The sequence below is a fragment of the Pipistrellus hanaki genome, assembly GCF_964339955.1.
Source record: "Pipistrellus hanaki genome assembly, chromosome: 16".
NCBI lineage: Eukaryota > Metazoa > Chordata > Mammalia > Chiroptera > Vespertilionidae > Pipistrellus > Pipistrellus hanaki.
The window spans coordinates 22,393,412-22,407,634 of NC_140518.1; the positions used below are offsets into that span (position 1 = coordinate 22,393,412).

At 39.4% G+C, this 14,223-nt stretch overlaps 2 protein-coding genes across 6 annotated transcripts in view; one reads left to right on the top strand and one right to left on the bottom strand.

Annotated features, from left to right (window-relative positions):
* The window catches only part of LOC311610938 (E3 ubiquitin-protein ligase TRIM37), a 267,677-nt gene that overhangs the window by 88,398 nt on the left and 165,056 nt on the right, over positions 1 to 14,223 (top strand). Inside the window, exon 25 of one of the 4 annotated variants that reach the window (XM_084862540.1) lies at positions 13,893 to 13,956. The exons of 2 other annotated variants lie outside the window; for them this stretch is intronic. In XM_084862540.1, coding sequence (XP_084718666.1) covers positions 13,893 to 13,941 — 49 coding nt within the window. In that variant the 3' untranslated portion in view covers positions 13,942 to 13,956. Of the gene's footprint in view, positions 1 to 4,620; positions 4,679 to 13,892; positions 13,957 to 14,223 lie in introns of those variants that run through there. One more of the 4 variants, XM_084862541.1, reaches the window with a different exon arrangement.
* Positions 1 to 14,223, bottom strand: part of PPM1E (protein phosphatase, Mg2+/Mn2+ dependent 1E) — a 77,076-nt gene that overhangs the window by 9,344 nt on the left and 53,509 nt on the right. For both annotated transcript variants that reach the window (XR_014793042.1, XM_084862559.1), the window contains exons 3-6: positions 9,601 to 9,800; positions 4,677 to 4,865; positions 1,819 to 1,962; positions 1,524 to 1,617 (exon numbers count right to left, since the gene is read on the bottom strand). Coding sequence is in view for 1 of the 2 variants with exons in the window: in XM_084862559.1 (XP_084718685.1) it covers positions 1,524 to 1,617; positions 1,819 to 1,962; positions 4,677 to 4,865; positions 9,601 to 9,800 (627 nt within the window). In the remaining variant the exon portion in view is untranslated. The remainder of the gene's footprint in view (positions 1 to 1,523; positions 1,618 to 1,818; positions 1,963 to 4,676; positions 4,866 to 9,600; positions 9,801 to 14,223) is intronic.

Sequence of the window (14,223 nt, forward strand, 5' to 3'; positions counted from 1 at the left end):
GTCAAGGACACTCTTCCCGCTTTAGTTTCCTCATGTGTTATATTTTTAGAAACAAGAAAAGTCAAGTATCTCCCTAGTAAAGCTGGTTCTATAACAGGCATAAAAGATACCTCTCAAACACTGACAAAGATGGGAAGATCAAGAGGAAGAGGTCTTTGGTTGGAATTGTCAAAAAATGATTCTATATAGAATGTTTTAGAAATGGGAAATTTTCCCTATTTGGCCTTATTCCAGAGTTCCTAATAACTCCCTCAGTCATAAGATAAAGCCAACTTTCCCACTTTTTAAGGAGATATTTGCAGAATTTTTCTTTCTCTCAGCCTTCTGCTACCCACATTTGGGCCACTTCACAGCTTGCCAGTACCTTCCCGAGAGTGGGAGGAACAACTCACATCGGTGGTGAAACTGAATCAGCCTTTGAGATTTTTGGTAATGATTAGCAAAAGTTGGGGATTAGAGGTAAATTCCATTAATCCATGTTATCCCTATGTCAGATTACCTCATTTCTTTAGGAAGCTGTGATGAAGAACTGCAGTATATATGCACATATGCATATCACCCATATAGGCACTCACATTGATTGATTCTTCAAAAACAACAACAGAAAATAAAGCTAAGACATGAAAACTAAAATGAACTCAGGTACAAAAGTGAAACAAAGACAAAGTAGACTATAACTCAATTCTCTGAACTTATACTCTTGAACTTTGTCCAATCAATTTAGCTGTTTACTCTCTAAATTTTAGACAGTTTTGTTGACTTACCCTTCTCTTGAAGAATTTAGGTCCTAGGGAGCAGATTCTTTGAAACTCCAGAGTTATCTAGCAAATTATTACCCTCATATAGAAAATTATTTTCATCTAAAAAGCACAATATTTTCCCCATGGGTTTGTTCTCTGTTGTTTAGTCATTTAAAAATTCAGAATGACCGAAACCGGTTTGGCTCAGTGGTAGAGCGTCGGTCTGCGGACTGAAAGGTCCCAGGTTCAATTCTGGTCAAGGGCATGTACCTTGGTTGCGGGCACATCCCCGGTAGGGGGTGTGCAAGAGGCAGCTGGTCGATGTTTCTCTCATCGACGTTTCTAGCTCTCTATCGCTCTCCCTTCCTCTCTGTAAAAAATCAATAAAATATATATATTTTTTAAATTCATAATGAATGACATAAAGATAAAAAATGGGGGGAGGTTTCCATTTTCTGGAAAATAGTTATTTAAACTAAATATGACCCACAATGAAATGAAATGAGGATTGTGTGGATTTGTGTACCAAAGATTAAAGACTTCCTTTTAAAAAAATAAGGGGAGATAGAAACTAGTAAGTTCTGTTTCTTAATAAAGTTCTCTTAAGCATATAAATGAGTAGGTTAATTAAATAATTTACAGAGCCACCATCCAGCTGCTATTTTAAATAATAAAAAGTACATTGATAATATAAATTATCATCTCTGGCTTCTTCTTGTATCAGACTTAACATAAGACAATGAGGACAAGTTAGAGAAACAAAAATTAATTGGTTTTTCCTACCAATAGCTCTGGAGACCGACAGACTTCCATTCACTCGCCAGGCACCAAACCAGACTACACAACCTCCCAGGGCCTCAATTCGCTGCTTTTCATCCTAAACAGCAATGCAATGTAAAGAAGCATACAATTAGATGCAGGATTTATTCATCTACATTAACAGTAAACAACAGATATATTCATCAGCTTTCTGGAAAGTTTCTCTTTATTTCTCCTTTGGAAGGTGGGCATGGATGCTGAGATAATGGTGATAATTATGTTTTAAGAGAATCTTACTTAATAACCAGACAATACTTACTTCTCTGTCTGGTTTGTGTGGCTTCATTAGTTCAACAGCTTGGCCCTTTCTCACAAGCATCACCTGGGAGTCGCCCACCCAGGCCACATGCAGCATGTTGCCTCTGATGAAAGTCACCACTCCTGTGGTCCCGCATCTTAAGCTCTGAAAATAGTTTAAATAAAACTAGAGTCAGTACAAATAGATATCAAATTCCAAGAACATATATACATAACCCACTGACAGATAATAGAATGGGGAAGGCCTAAAGTGGGGTGCAGGCTGGGTGGAGGGAGTCAAAAAGAGAGGCATCTCCCATAATACTGCCAACAGTAAAATTTAAGCAGATATCATTCTCATTGAGAAGTAATTTATGATTGATCCAGACCTTTCAGTTGGGAGCTAGATTATTAATAGATTGATTTCAAAAACAAATAGCAATTTCTGTTTTTAAATTTGAATGTCTCATTTTGATATGCATGTATGTACTTAAATGTGCACACATATAGATCCATTTATCTGTGATATGCAAGGCAGGGATAATTATTAACTCCATTTTATATACAGGTAGGAAAACGATGATAGATTATGTGACTTGTCCAAGGGCAGGTAACTGACTAGTACACATAAAAGAAATGAAATTCTTTTTTCTGCTAGTCCAATGCCGAATCCACTATAACAACTCTAAGAGTAAAGATTACCATATTGTGGTCTCTGTTACTGACATACTGTATGTTTCGGGGAGAAACATACAGTATGTCAGTAACATGTAAAGCATCTGACTGCTACAAAATAACATGTAAAGCATCTGACTGCTACACAAGTGCTCCCATACTCTGGATAGTAAGATAGGAGCCAAGAGATAACATACATTCTCTGGAGTTAGTGCTAAGATGTTTACTAGTATACTTTAAAACAAATAATTTTAGCAATGAACTTTGTAAACTTGCTTTTGGAACATTATATAAAGGACTAACAGCCTGGAATTTCACTGCAATAGCTCAGTATCACTTTACTTAATGCTCTTGATACTACTATACTGATATGACATCTCCATTTGACATGAGTCACCACCAAATGAGCATGATTTTCAATTATTAAGAACTTGTCCTAAATTAGAACAAGTGCGTCATGGGTGGTAAAAGGCCCCGGTAGCCAATGAGAAAAACAACTCCTTTTCCCTATATAGGGAGAGTCTGTTATAAATCCTCACCCACCAATGAAATGTCTTCCCACACAGTCTGTTCAAAACTCAGCCCCCTGGAACACATGATAAAGACACTGCAGTGCATATGCCCTGGAGAGAACAGGAGGCAGGGCTGCTTCGCAACAGGAATAGCTGCTTTCTTCCCAGCAGTTAGCAGCACATGGAAGCACAAGGAGAAAACTTAACTGTTTGTTGAGACAAATCTAAATTACTCAAGAGAACTATTGGCAGGACTGAGAAAAACTAGGGTCACTGGCAAAGCAAATAAAGTGAACTTAGGAAAAAAGTCGTACTTTTGAGTACACAGAGGATGAGAAAGGCAAGCGATTCTCTTAGCTTCACAATGGTGATTACAGATCATCTCTCAGGGGCTGGGTTTGTCTTCAGTCAGAATGAGGACAAACAGCTGGACAGTGCTAGCACTCAAGAGATTGGGAAGGTCTGAGGTCAACACTGTATCTTGTTTTCTAGCCCCACATCTCCGTATGTAGACCTGTGGTTGCTGATGGTGGATTTACCTATTAACCTAAACCTGGTTATACGTGGGAAATACAGACTATTTCTCTTGCCTAATAACAAATAGTTCTGAATTATTTCATTAATTCTAAGCCACACTACTGCTGTATAGCAAACTATGAGATCAAAGAAATAGATTAAAATGACTACCCTGTTCTCTCCAGCCATTTTGAAGAGTTAATGTTTAGGTCATATACTGGTAATAGTATAACTACATTAAAAATTATTCTCTTTCTGTTGGGCCCCAGTTAGAAATGAATGTAAATACCATAGTTAATTATGTACCAATACCAGACTGATAATTTTTTTACTTTTAAATCTTAATATAGAGCCCCTGTCATTTATTCAGAGTAAAAACCTTATCTGATTAACATTAAGAAATTAGGACATGAGCTCTGACTTTTCTTCCTGTTGAGAGAATCAGTTCAAGGATTATCTAAGGATTCACGGTCTCCAAGCAAATTTTCCCTCAACAGATACACAGCAAAACATTGCCAACCCATTTACAACTAAATGCATGGGAGTAATCCCAGCTTTGTGATTTTTTTTTTTTTTTTAGACCATTGTTTTAATCTCCATTTCCAGGTTTTATCAGCAAAAGTCAGCTTAGAGAGATGGTCCTCATGTGAACCTGACAGGTAATAGTGAGTATGAAAGACAAAACTCATCTGCCAGATCCAGCAATGGAGTGCCTTTGTAGAAAATTACAGCTTGGGCCGAAGCCGGTTTGGCTCAGTGGTAGAGCGTCTGTGGACTGAAAGGTCCCAGGTTTGATTCCAGTCAAGGGCATGTACATTGGTTGCGGTCACATCCCCGGTAGGGGGTGTGCAAGAGGCAGCTGGTCGATGTTTCTCTCTCATCGACGTTTCTAGCTCTCTCTCTCTCTTCCTCTCTGTAAAAAATCAATAAAATATATTTTTATAAAAAATTACAGCTTGGGAGTTTCTATACTGTACATCATAGCACCCCACTAAAACTCTTCCGAAGAGAAAATCAGAACTACAACAGAATCCAATACTGAGGGGCAAGAACAGTTTGGAAGAGAACTTTAAATAATGCCTGTCCCAAAAGGGGAAATACAAATAGCCCTTTAACCACAGATCAATTGAGCTCAGCCAGTGCGGTCATGACAAGAATTTATGAGAAAAAGGCATACCTCCCTGGCTGCTTTCTGTATAAACCGTTCATCAGTGACCCGGAAGGCCCGGCACAAGGCTTCGGCAGGATCGTGGGGGAACATCTCCTGGCGTACCAGGTTAACGTGCAGGTGAACGGAGGCATAAATGGCAGCATCCACTCCTCCATGGCCATCGAACACTGCAAAGTACGCTTGTTCTTCCTGGTCCTGTCCATAGAAACAGAAACAGTGGCCCCTGTACTGTTGCCCAGATTAATGAGATGAAGTGTTTCCCTTGTCTGATAAGCCTGATCAACTGCTAAGACACCTGCAATACTAGGGCATATGTGTTTACGCCAGAATGCTGGAACACATCATGCCCAATTAGCTCTGGCTGAAGTGCCCTCTCTCTGTGAAAGTTGTCTTGCACCATGGAAACCACCCACGTGTATTTGCTTCAAAATTGCTATTACAATTTTGAGGGGAGAGGAAGGAAAAAAAGGTATGAGGAGGGACTGAACAAAAACTGTTCTGGATTGAGTGGTTTTTTCCAAAAAGAAAAGCCTTTTAATCATAAAATTAGAAACTAAGAACAATAGGAAATAATTGGCCTTCCAGCACAAATCCAATTATTATATGTTAGGTTGTTTAAAATACAGAGATAATGAAAGCATACACATACTTTTTTAAACTATATCTTCCTCATAAGTAATTCAGTCACATTGAATCCTCAACCAGTCTAAACTGTTTGGCAAAACATGAACCACACAGACGTCCAAATGCACTTAACACTTCCTTGTTCCCTGTTTGAGGGTTCAGCTTCCCATTTCCTTGCCACGACAAGTGCCTGAGGGAGGCTTCCAAACTTGTGCTTTGTCCTGCCAAATAAGCCTAATCACAAGATTACATTTAAACCATTAAGTAATTTGCTTCTTCAACTCCAATATTTAAATCTCAGATCTACCTTGCTTAGGAGATATATAACTCACTGAATTCTGAGTCCTAAACTCTCTTTAGACAACAGTTTTTAATGATTTTCATTTATAAGTTTTTGACATTCCTTGAGCTCTAGAAACTTGGATGAGTATCATATGTAAATGTCCAGAAAGTAATGATTATACCCAAATATTGTATTATTCAGTCTGTACCTACTACAGACATTACATGCTAGTTAATTTAGCAGTCTAGTGAACACCACCTGCAAGGTTAACTGACTATCGTTCATTCTAGAGAAAAAGTCCTGATATATGGTTTCTACCCGTACTGAAAAGTAGTACTCATTTTTATACAACTCAATTGGAAGGATAAGGGTATAATAGAAAAATAGCATATATAAGCAGTTTTTAAATGATGAATGAGCTGCTGTGGTATCATAAAGAGAGAGGGGACAATAATTACTTAATTGGGACATGAGACTGCAACTAAACAATGTGAGATCTGTGGAGAGATTCTTAGTATAGATAGCAGCAGAAGAAATGGGAGAAGTCTAATGGATTTCTTAAATAATTAGTATAGCTTCTTAAATTTAAAAAAAAAACATTGATTTTTTTCTCTCTATTATAAAGACAGTGTACATTTTTTTGGCCTGATAAAGAAGTATAAAGAAGTAAATATCTATAATCCCACCATCCACAGATAACCAGGATCATACTATACATTGAATTTTATATCCTGCATTTCCCATATGTCATTAAATATTCTCAAAGACATAACTTTAAATATATGTGTACTATACATTTTATGAACATATCATAGTTACCATTCCCTATATGTAATAATTTAGGTCATTTACAATTTCCTATTATTGACAATGTTTTATGAAAGAGTTATGTCAAACAAAAGATCCGTTGGGTTATATTTGCATGGACATGGCAACATTTGGAAATAAAGATATTACTTCATCTATCTTGTAATATAAGCACCAGTTACTAACCCACCATCACTGCTTATCAGACCTTGACAGCTTAAATTTAAATTTAACTGCTAAAAAAAAGGAAATTTTGTGCTTTGTAGAAATGACTACATTGTAATTTCTAAGTTATGGACTTAAGGAAAAAGGTAAGTGACAGGCAAAGAAAACAAACCTGCCTCTGTTTGCATTAACGTAATACACTTAATAGAAAGAGAAGAGGAATATGACAAGAACATGGTTATTAAGTTGACAAGGCTGATATGATCCAATTTGTCAGTCACAGATTCAGGAAATGTAATTCCAGCTACTTTCTATCAGAAACTAAGATTTAAAAAAGAAAACCACATGAAATCAGTAAGTTGTCTGTTTCAAATTCATTCTTTTATGTTTGTGTTTTGTGTTGCGCTTTAGCAACATAATGTGGAATTTAATAAATGCCACTTGATTATACTATGAAAATAGTTTCCTTAAAGAAAAACACACAGCTTTATAGTGATATAATAGGTTTTTGAGGTTTTTTTTACTTATGTCTATAGAATAGCTCTGGAAAGTTACACAAGAAACTGCTAGTTCCCTTGCCTTCATGGAAGGGACTGTTTGAGAGACAAAAATAAGAGAGATTTTATTTTTCTACTCTAAACCATGTGAATGCATTATCTATTCAAAATAAAATAATTCCCTTTTTAAAAAAATAAATCTTTATTGTTCAGATTACAATTGTTCCTCTCCCCCCCCCCCATTTGTCCCCTCTCCACCCGGTTCCCATCCCACCCTCTGCTCTTATCCCCACCCCACCCCATCCTCATCTATAGGTGTACGATTTTTGTCCAATCTCTTCCTGTATCCCCCTACCCTTCTTCCCCCGACCCCATGATTATCAGTCCACTCCCTTTCTATGCCCCTGATTCTATTATATTCACCAGTTTATTCTGTTCTTGAGATTTTTTATTCACTTGATTTTTAGATTCACTTGTTGATATATATTTGTTGATCATAATTTTTATCTTTTTTCTTCTTCTTCCTCTTCTTATGTATGCTTCATTTCTATTTGATCCTTTTTCATATCCTCAGGCGTCTCACTAAATTTATTGCCTTTTCTAGGAAATTCTTGAAAAACCTATAACCGTGGTTTTAAACTCTATATCCAGTCATTTGCTTTTCTCCATTTCTTTCATTTGTGACCTGTTTCTTTGTCTCCAAATTTTGGCTGCTTCCCTGAGTTGATAGAGTGGCTTTGTGTGCTAGGTGTCCTATAAGGTCCAGTGGCTCAGCCTGCCCAGTTAGTCATCTGAGGTGGACACTCTTGGTGCACCCCTTTGTGGGCAGTGTGCACATTCTTGTTGTAGTTAAGCCTTTATTGTTATCACTGGGAGAAATTGACTTCCAGGCCAATTGGCTATGAGGATCAGCTGTGTCTACGATGGAAGAACTTCTGTGCTGGAGACACCTTTATGAGACAAGCCTTGCTTCAGTGGGGGTTTGGTGCTCACCGAGTCTGCCCCCTGAGTGTGTCCCTTATGGATCTGAGGAGTTGTAATCTGGATGGTCCCACTCTGACCCCTGGGTACACTGGCTCTTGGATCTCCAAGGAGGTGCTAATTTAGCCTCTGCCTGAGGCCACCCAGCAGGAGCTATGGAGAGGTCTGCAGATTCTTTGGGTTCTTCTTTGTTTGGGTTTTGGAGGTTCCCAGATGAGGCCCAGCTGGGAAGCAATGCAAGCTGCTGTGGGGCCTTGGGCCTTCTTTTGGATGTTCTGGGTCTCACTGACTCAGCTGCAGTTTATTAAATAAGTTTAGAATTCAAAGGACTAGGCCATTCATATGCAAAAGTCTCTGCACTCAGCTTGGATGGGGTGGAGTCTCAGGGTGGAGCAAACAGCAATTGCTTCCCATCGGCCCTGCCCTAAGAGGCCCCTGGGTCTCAATGTCCTCAGGTAATTGCTACAAGCACCTCTGAGAGAAAGCCACCCTCAAGTTTTGCCCACTACCATACCAGTTTCTCCCGGTATGAGTCTGGGTCCCCAGAGTATCACCTAGAACTGGAGTTCAGATCAGTTGGGAGCTTTCGTCTCCCTCCTGATTAAGAAAGCCAGCTGAGTACTCAGTTGCCAGCCCTCTCCGTGCACGTGCCTCCTTACCTCTGCCTTCCACAGCTCCTCTGAGTCTCAGTGTACTTTTCTCTTTCCTTCTAGTTGTATAATTTCCACTCAGCCAGCCTTCCTGTGGTTCTGGATGATGTTTGTTTTGTCTTTTAGTTGTAGTTTTGAAATTGTTGTGGGAGGCAATTTTAGATATTTATGCCGCCATCTTGGTTTCTCCCCTAATTCCTTTTCTATTATCTAATGCAAGCAAATGTGTGCCACTTTGCCTTTAATACTATTCAGACATATCAGATACTATCAGAAGTACAGGGTAGGTTAACAGTTGCTTGTATATAAAATAACATAGTAGTTAATAAATAATAATACAACAATAAACTCCCACCCAACTGGTTGAGCATAGATCTATGAACCAAGAGGTCACCGGTTCAATTCCTGGTCAGGGCCCATGCCCATGTTGCAGGCTCTAGCCCTAGTAGGTGGCATGCAAGTGGCAACTGATCAATGATTCTTCTCATCATTGATGTTTCTCTCTGTCTCTCTCTATTCCTTCCTCTCTGAAATCTATTTTTTTAAATATTTTTTTTAAAAAGAATAAACTCCTGAACTCAAACTGTAAATCCACTTTTTAAAATTAATTGCTATCTATTGATGATTGATTTTAGAGAGAGGGGAAAGGAAAGGGATAGAGAGATAGAAACACCAATGAGAGAGAAACTTCAATTGGCTGCCTACTGTATGCCCCTTACTGGGGATCAAGCCAGCAACCTGGGCATGTAGGCTGAATAGGAATTGAACCAGTAAACTCTTGGTTCATGGGTCAAGGCTAAACCACTGAGCCACACCAGCCAGGCTATTCACCTACTTTTGCCCCACCATGTATATTAGGGGTTCTGTTAGAAAACCATGAATGTGTTTTTAAAAATCTCATTGACCTCAGAAGTGCCCTTTACCTCTAGGTTGAAGAGCATATTAAAGTCAGGAATGCAGACATGTTTGTCCTCCATTTTCCTGCGCATGTTTTTGATGGCATGGATTGATGTCTCATAATAAAGCTGGGGTCTCCTGCGGAGAGGGAAGTCTTTCACCCAGCTGCAGCAAATCTCATGTAGTTTGCTGAAGACAGAACGGGCCAATTTCACTGTCTCAATCTCTGTGAAAGAAACACAGAAACCCCCAATGAAGAGCCTTGTAAAGCTGCTTTTCACTTGCCTGATTGGTAAAGACAGAAGTAGGTCACAGCAGTTAAGCTCCTCCTTAATAGAAGAAATTCCTTCTTCTCAAGAGAAATGAAGTGTTGCTTCTGAAAAGAGAAAATGACAACCTATCTAGTAGACAATCATCCAGCAGCTGCCACTAGGATGATCCTATATCCTGAGGAGAAAGGGCTGGGTCTGGGCCATGGCTGGGTTTCGTCTCGCCCACAAAGTGCTCCGGACACTGCTGTCTAGTTCAGGGCACTGTTTCCCACTCGGTTGGCTGCATGGTGATCACCTGGAAGGCCCAGCCCCCTATGAGTAGACGAGTGACTGAAATGTCAACAGTGGCTTCCGGCTGATTAGAACGTGAAAGGCCTCTGAGCAACATCATTTATTTATAAACTACGGAGATCAGGAGAGTTTACCTATCATTTGTCTTTGTCTCCCCTTCCTAGCCTCTTTTCCTCTTTCCCGTTCCCCGTTTTCTCTCCTGTAACTGATTATACTCAGAAATTATTTTTTTGTTGATTTGTTTTGTTTCGTTAATCCTTATCCAAGAAAATTTTCCCCCCATTGATTTTTTGAGAGAGAGAGTAAGGGAGGGGGAAAGAGAAACATGGATGTGAAAGGAACACATCAATTGACTGCGTCCCACATGCACCCTGACCTGCAGCTGGGGATGGAGCCTACTCCCTTGACCAGAATTGAATCACAGACCTTCTGTCCTCAGACCAACACTCTAACCCACATGTGTCAAACACAAGGCCCGCGGGCCAAATCCAGCCCGCCAGGCCTTGCAATGTGGCCCGCACTGCGCTGTCATCACTGCACTCCGCTGTCAGTTTATGACATTGTCAGTTTATGACTGTTCAGTAAACCATTCGGCTCGCGATTTAGGCTGGATTTTAGATTTTGGCCCCTTCTCTGATTGAGTTCGACACCCCTACTCTAACCACTAGCCAAACCGGCTAGGGCTTTTGGTGTCTTTTGTTATTTATTTAAAGCTTTAGGCAATAGCTTAAATAGTTTAACCAATAGGTTAAAATTTTTTATTTCTCTAAGGAAAAAATGCTTACATTCTATGTGTGTAACCCTGGATAGAAAAGAAAAAAGATATCAGAGGATTCTCTACTCTTAGACTATTAAGTCTACTACTCAACCTATTAAGTGGAGCTGACTAGCAGATTTCTGAGACGGATTTGCATCCCTCAGTGTATGGACAGATATGAAAGAAAGCCTTTTAAACAACACTGAATAGTATTGACCAGGTTGTCTCACATCACCTCCATTCAAGTTGTCCTCTCCTCAAGTTGCAGTTATTGAAATAATCAAGGGGAGATTAGGTTTTCTCAGGTCAGTATTTGAGGTTCTTTCATCCCAAGTAAAAAAAAAAAAAATAGAATTCTCAAACTTTTGTTTTACTCTACTAAGTCACATATAGCTTGACAGCCTGAGAAAATGTCTGCCAGATGGGAAATGGCTGTACATGCCTCTTGCCATCTACAACACAAGTCCCAGAGAAGAGAGGCTGTATGTTCTTAGAACGGCCTGGGAACTTAGTCTCATTTTATACAGTGCCTAAATCTGTGACTGCAGTTACTTGTTTTCTTATTCAGTTTTCTTTTTAAATGACTGTTCAGAAACTGACCTCGAGGTTTTGTTGCTTTTTTTCTCATTAACACAATACAGGGTGGCAAACTGTTTTGTGGTTTTTGTCCCCTTGACATTTTTATATAACTGAAAATAAAGGGTGCATTTGAAAGGAATAAGTAAAATCTGAGGAGGTGTATAGAAAAGGGAAACTGAGGCCAAGAAATAACATTTTGATGGTTTTAAGCAACTCCAATCTTTTTTTTTAAGCACCAGCTGCCAGACACCATCTCTTTCAGCCAGCAGTTGCCTATTTGTATCACTCCAAATATGTGTTTGGATATGCATTTGACTCAATCACAACAGAGGATTGCAAAACAATAAATGAATTCAGAAACTTGTAGGTATAATAGAGTTGAGTGAAATAAATAACTTATAATAATATAAACCATTGTATCATTCTTTGATTTGTATATTACTCTTATTTTATAGACCTGGACTGTTCAATAAAATACCTTTATAGCTGCAGTGTGGCTACTTAAAATTTAAAATTCAGTATTTTGTTCATATTAGCTGTATTTCAAGTACTCAATAACTGCATTCAGTCAATAGCTACTGCACTAGACAACACAGGTAGAGATTATTTTGTGTTTTTTTATTTTGACCTATCCTATATAATAGAGGCAATATGCAAATTGACCATCACTCCAACACACAAGATGGCCCCCACAAGATGTCTGGCAGGGGAAGGCAGTTAGGGGTGACTAGGCCGGCAGGGGAGGGCAGTTAGGGGATATCGGACCAGAAGGGGAGCAGTTAGGTGTCAACAGGCTGGCAGGAGAGTGGTTTGGGGGTGATCAGGTTGGCACACAGAAGTGGTTAGGGGCAATCAGGCAGGCAGTCAGGAAAGTGGTTGGGAGCCAGCAGTCCTCGATTGTGAGAGAGATGTCCAACTGCCTGTTTAGGCCTGATCCCTAAACGGGCAGTTGGACATCCCTCAAGGGTTCCCAGATTGGAGAAGGTGCTGGCTGGGCTGAGGGACACACACACACCCCCATGCACAAATTTCATGCACTGGGCCTCTAGTTAATATATAAATTATGCTAACAGATGTCCCAATATTTTTGTTTTATTCACTGCCATTTTTCCAGCAAAATGCTAAGTATATGGTAGACTCTCAATAAAATACTCAACAATATAATTAACTGTTGTACTCAATGTTACCAGTATTTTACTTAATATATTTAACAATGATGCAAAGATGGCGGCGCCCACAGCCAATAAGGAGGGAACATGCTAATTGACTGCCCCGCCTTCAAAGATGGCAGCGCCCCACAGCCACAAGACAGCAGCACCCAGTTTCTTCAGCCCCACAGCCACCCAGGGCTGGCCCATGGCACAGGCAAGCCTCGGATGGGCCACCCATGGCTGCCAGAGGCTCAGGTAATCAGGGCCAACCAAGGCTTGTGCTGCTGGCAGTGGCAGCAGCAGAGGTTTGATGGGGCATCACCTTCCCCTGATCGCTGAGTTGCCTCCTGCCTCTTAGGGCTCCCAGACTGTGAGAGGGGGAAGGCCAGGCTGAGGTACCCCCCTCCAATGCAAGAATTTTCATGCACCAGGCCTCTAGTATTTTAATAATTCTTTTAATTTCTTTTGTGTTAATGATAATTTTTGCTTTTAATGTTTACATTGGGATATTTCAAATGGATTTTAGATTGTCTGGACAGACATTACATCTGCTAAACTAAATTTGTACCAACAGATATGCAGGGTTGTTTAGCAAATATTGTTAGGGATGATATAAACATGAAAAGAACTTTAAGTTAAGGATTTTTTTTTTTTTAACTAAAAAGAGAGAGAAAAGGCATTTCAGTGACAGCAGGCCTTATTCAATACACTCATTTCCCACTCTGATATATGGAGAAACACATTATGCCCTGTAAATATTCTCCTCAGTGCAGTTCACATTGAGTGATTCGTGTTAAGTAGATTAAGGGCTTGCAACAGTCTCAAATTTCAATAGATCATGCTGAATAACAGCAGTGGCATGGAGAATACATTACTGGGTAATCTCTTGGAAAAGTATACAATCAAAATGACCAATAATATCCACCAAAAGAAAAAATGCCTTCATTTCACTTTTGCTATCCTATGGGGGAGAGGGGGTGTCAGAAAATTCTTACAAAGTAGGCATGTAGGGCAGTTTTTCAATCTTGCTACTTTGAGTATTCTCTTTCTGTGGGGAATGGTATAGAACATTTGTATATAAATAATTGCTGCCTGAAATGAAAAAATAATTTAAAAGGGTGAGAAAATTGTTCAAAGCAGTAGTCCACCCCCTAACAGCTGTAAATTACTCATCAGTCTTAATGCCACTGAACTGAGCTGGAGCTGAGTCAGCCATCAGCCTGGCTGCAGTGAAGCAGAATTTAATCTCCCTTATCTTTTCATTACAGGGCTTTTACTTTATGCATCAGTACCAGAAGGAAGACCAATGCATTGTAGCACGAATTCTATCCAACTTGATTCTGGAATAATTTGGTTCCAAGTGAACCAATTACTCTTAGTAAAAACAAGCAGAGGAATTACTTCCTTGCCAATTTTCTGTCAAAATTATCTAGAGATATAAAGGAAGAACAGGAATGTTTACTGTTATATCTGCCTCAGATTCTCTGGAACCTAGCTAATCTGATTCATTAATATATGCTTTGCTCCTTATGCACCATGTTGAAAGGCAAATGCTTGAGATAGAACAAACAGAATGAAATATTTAAATTCCTTAACAAT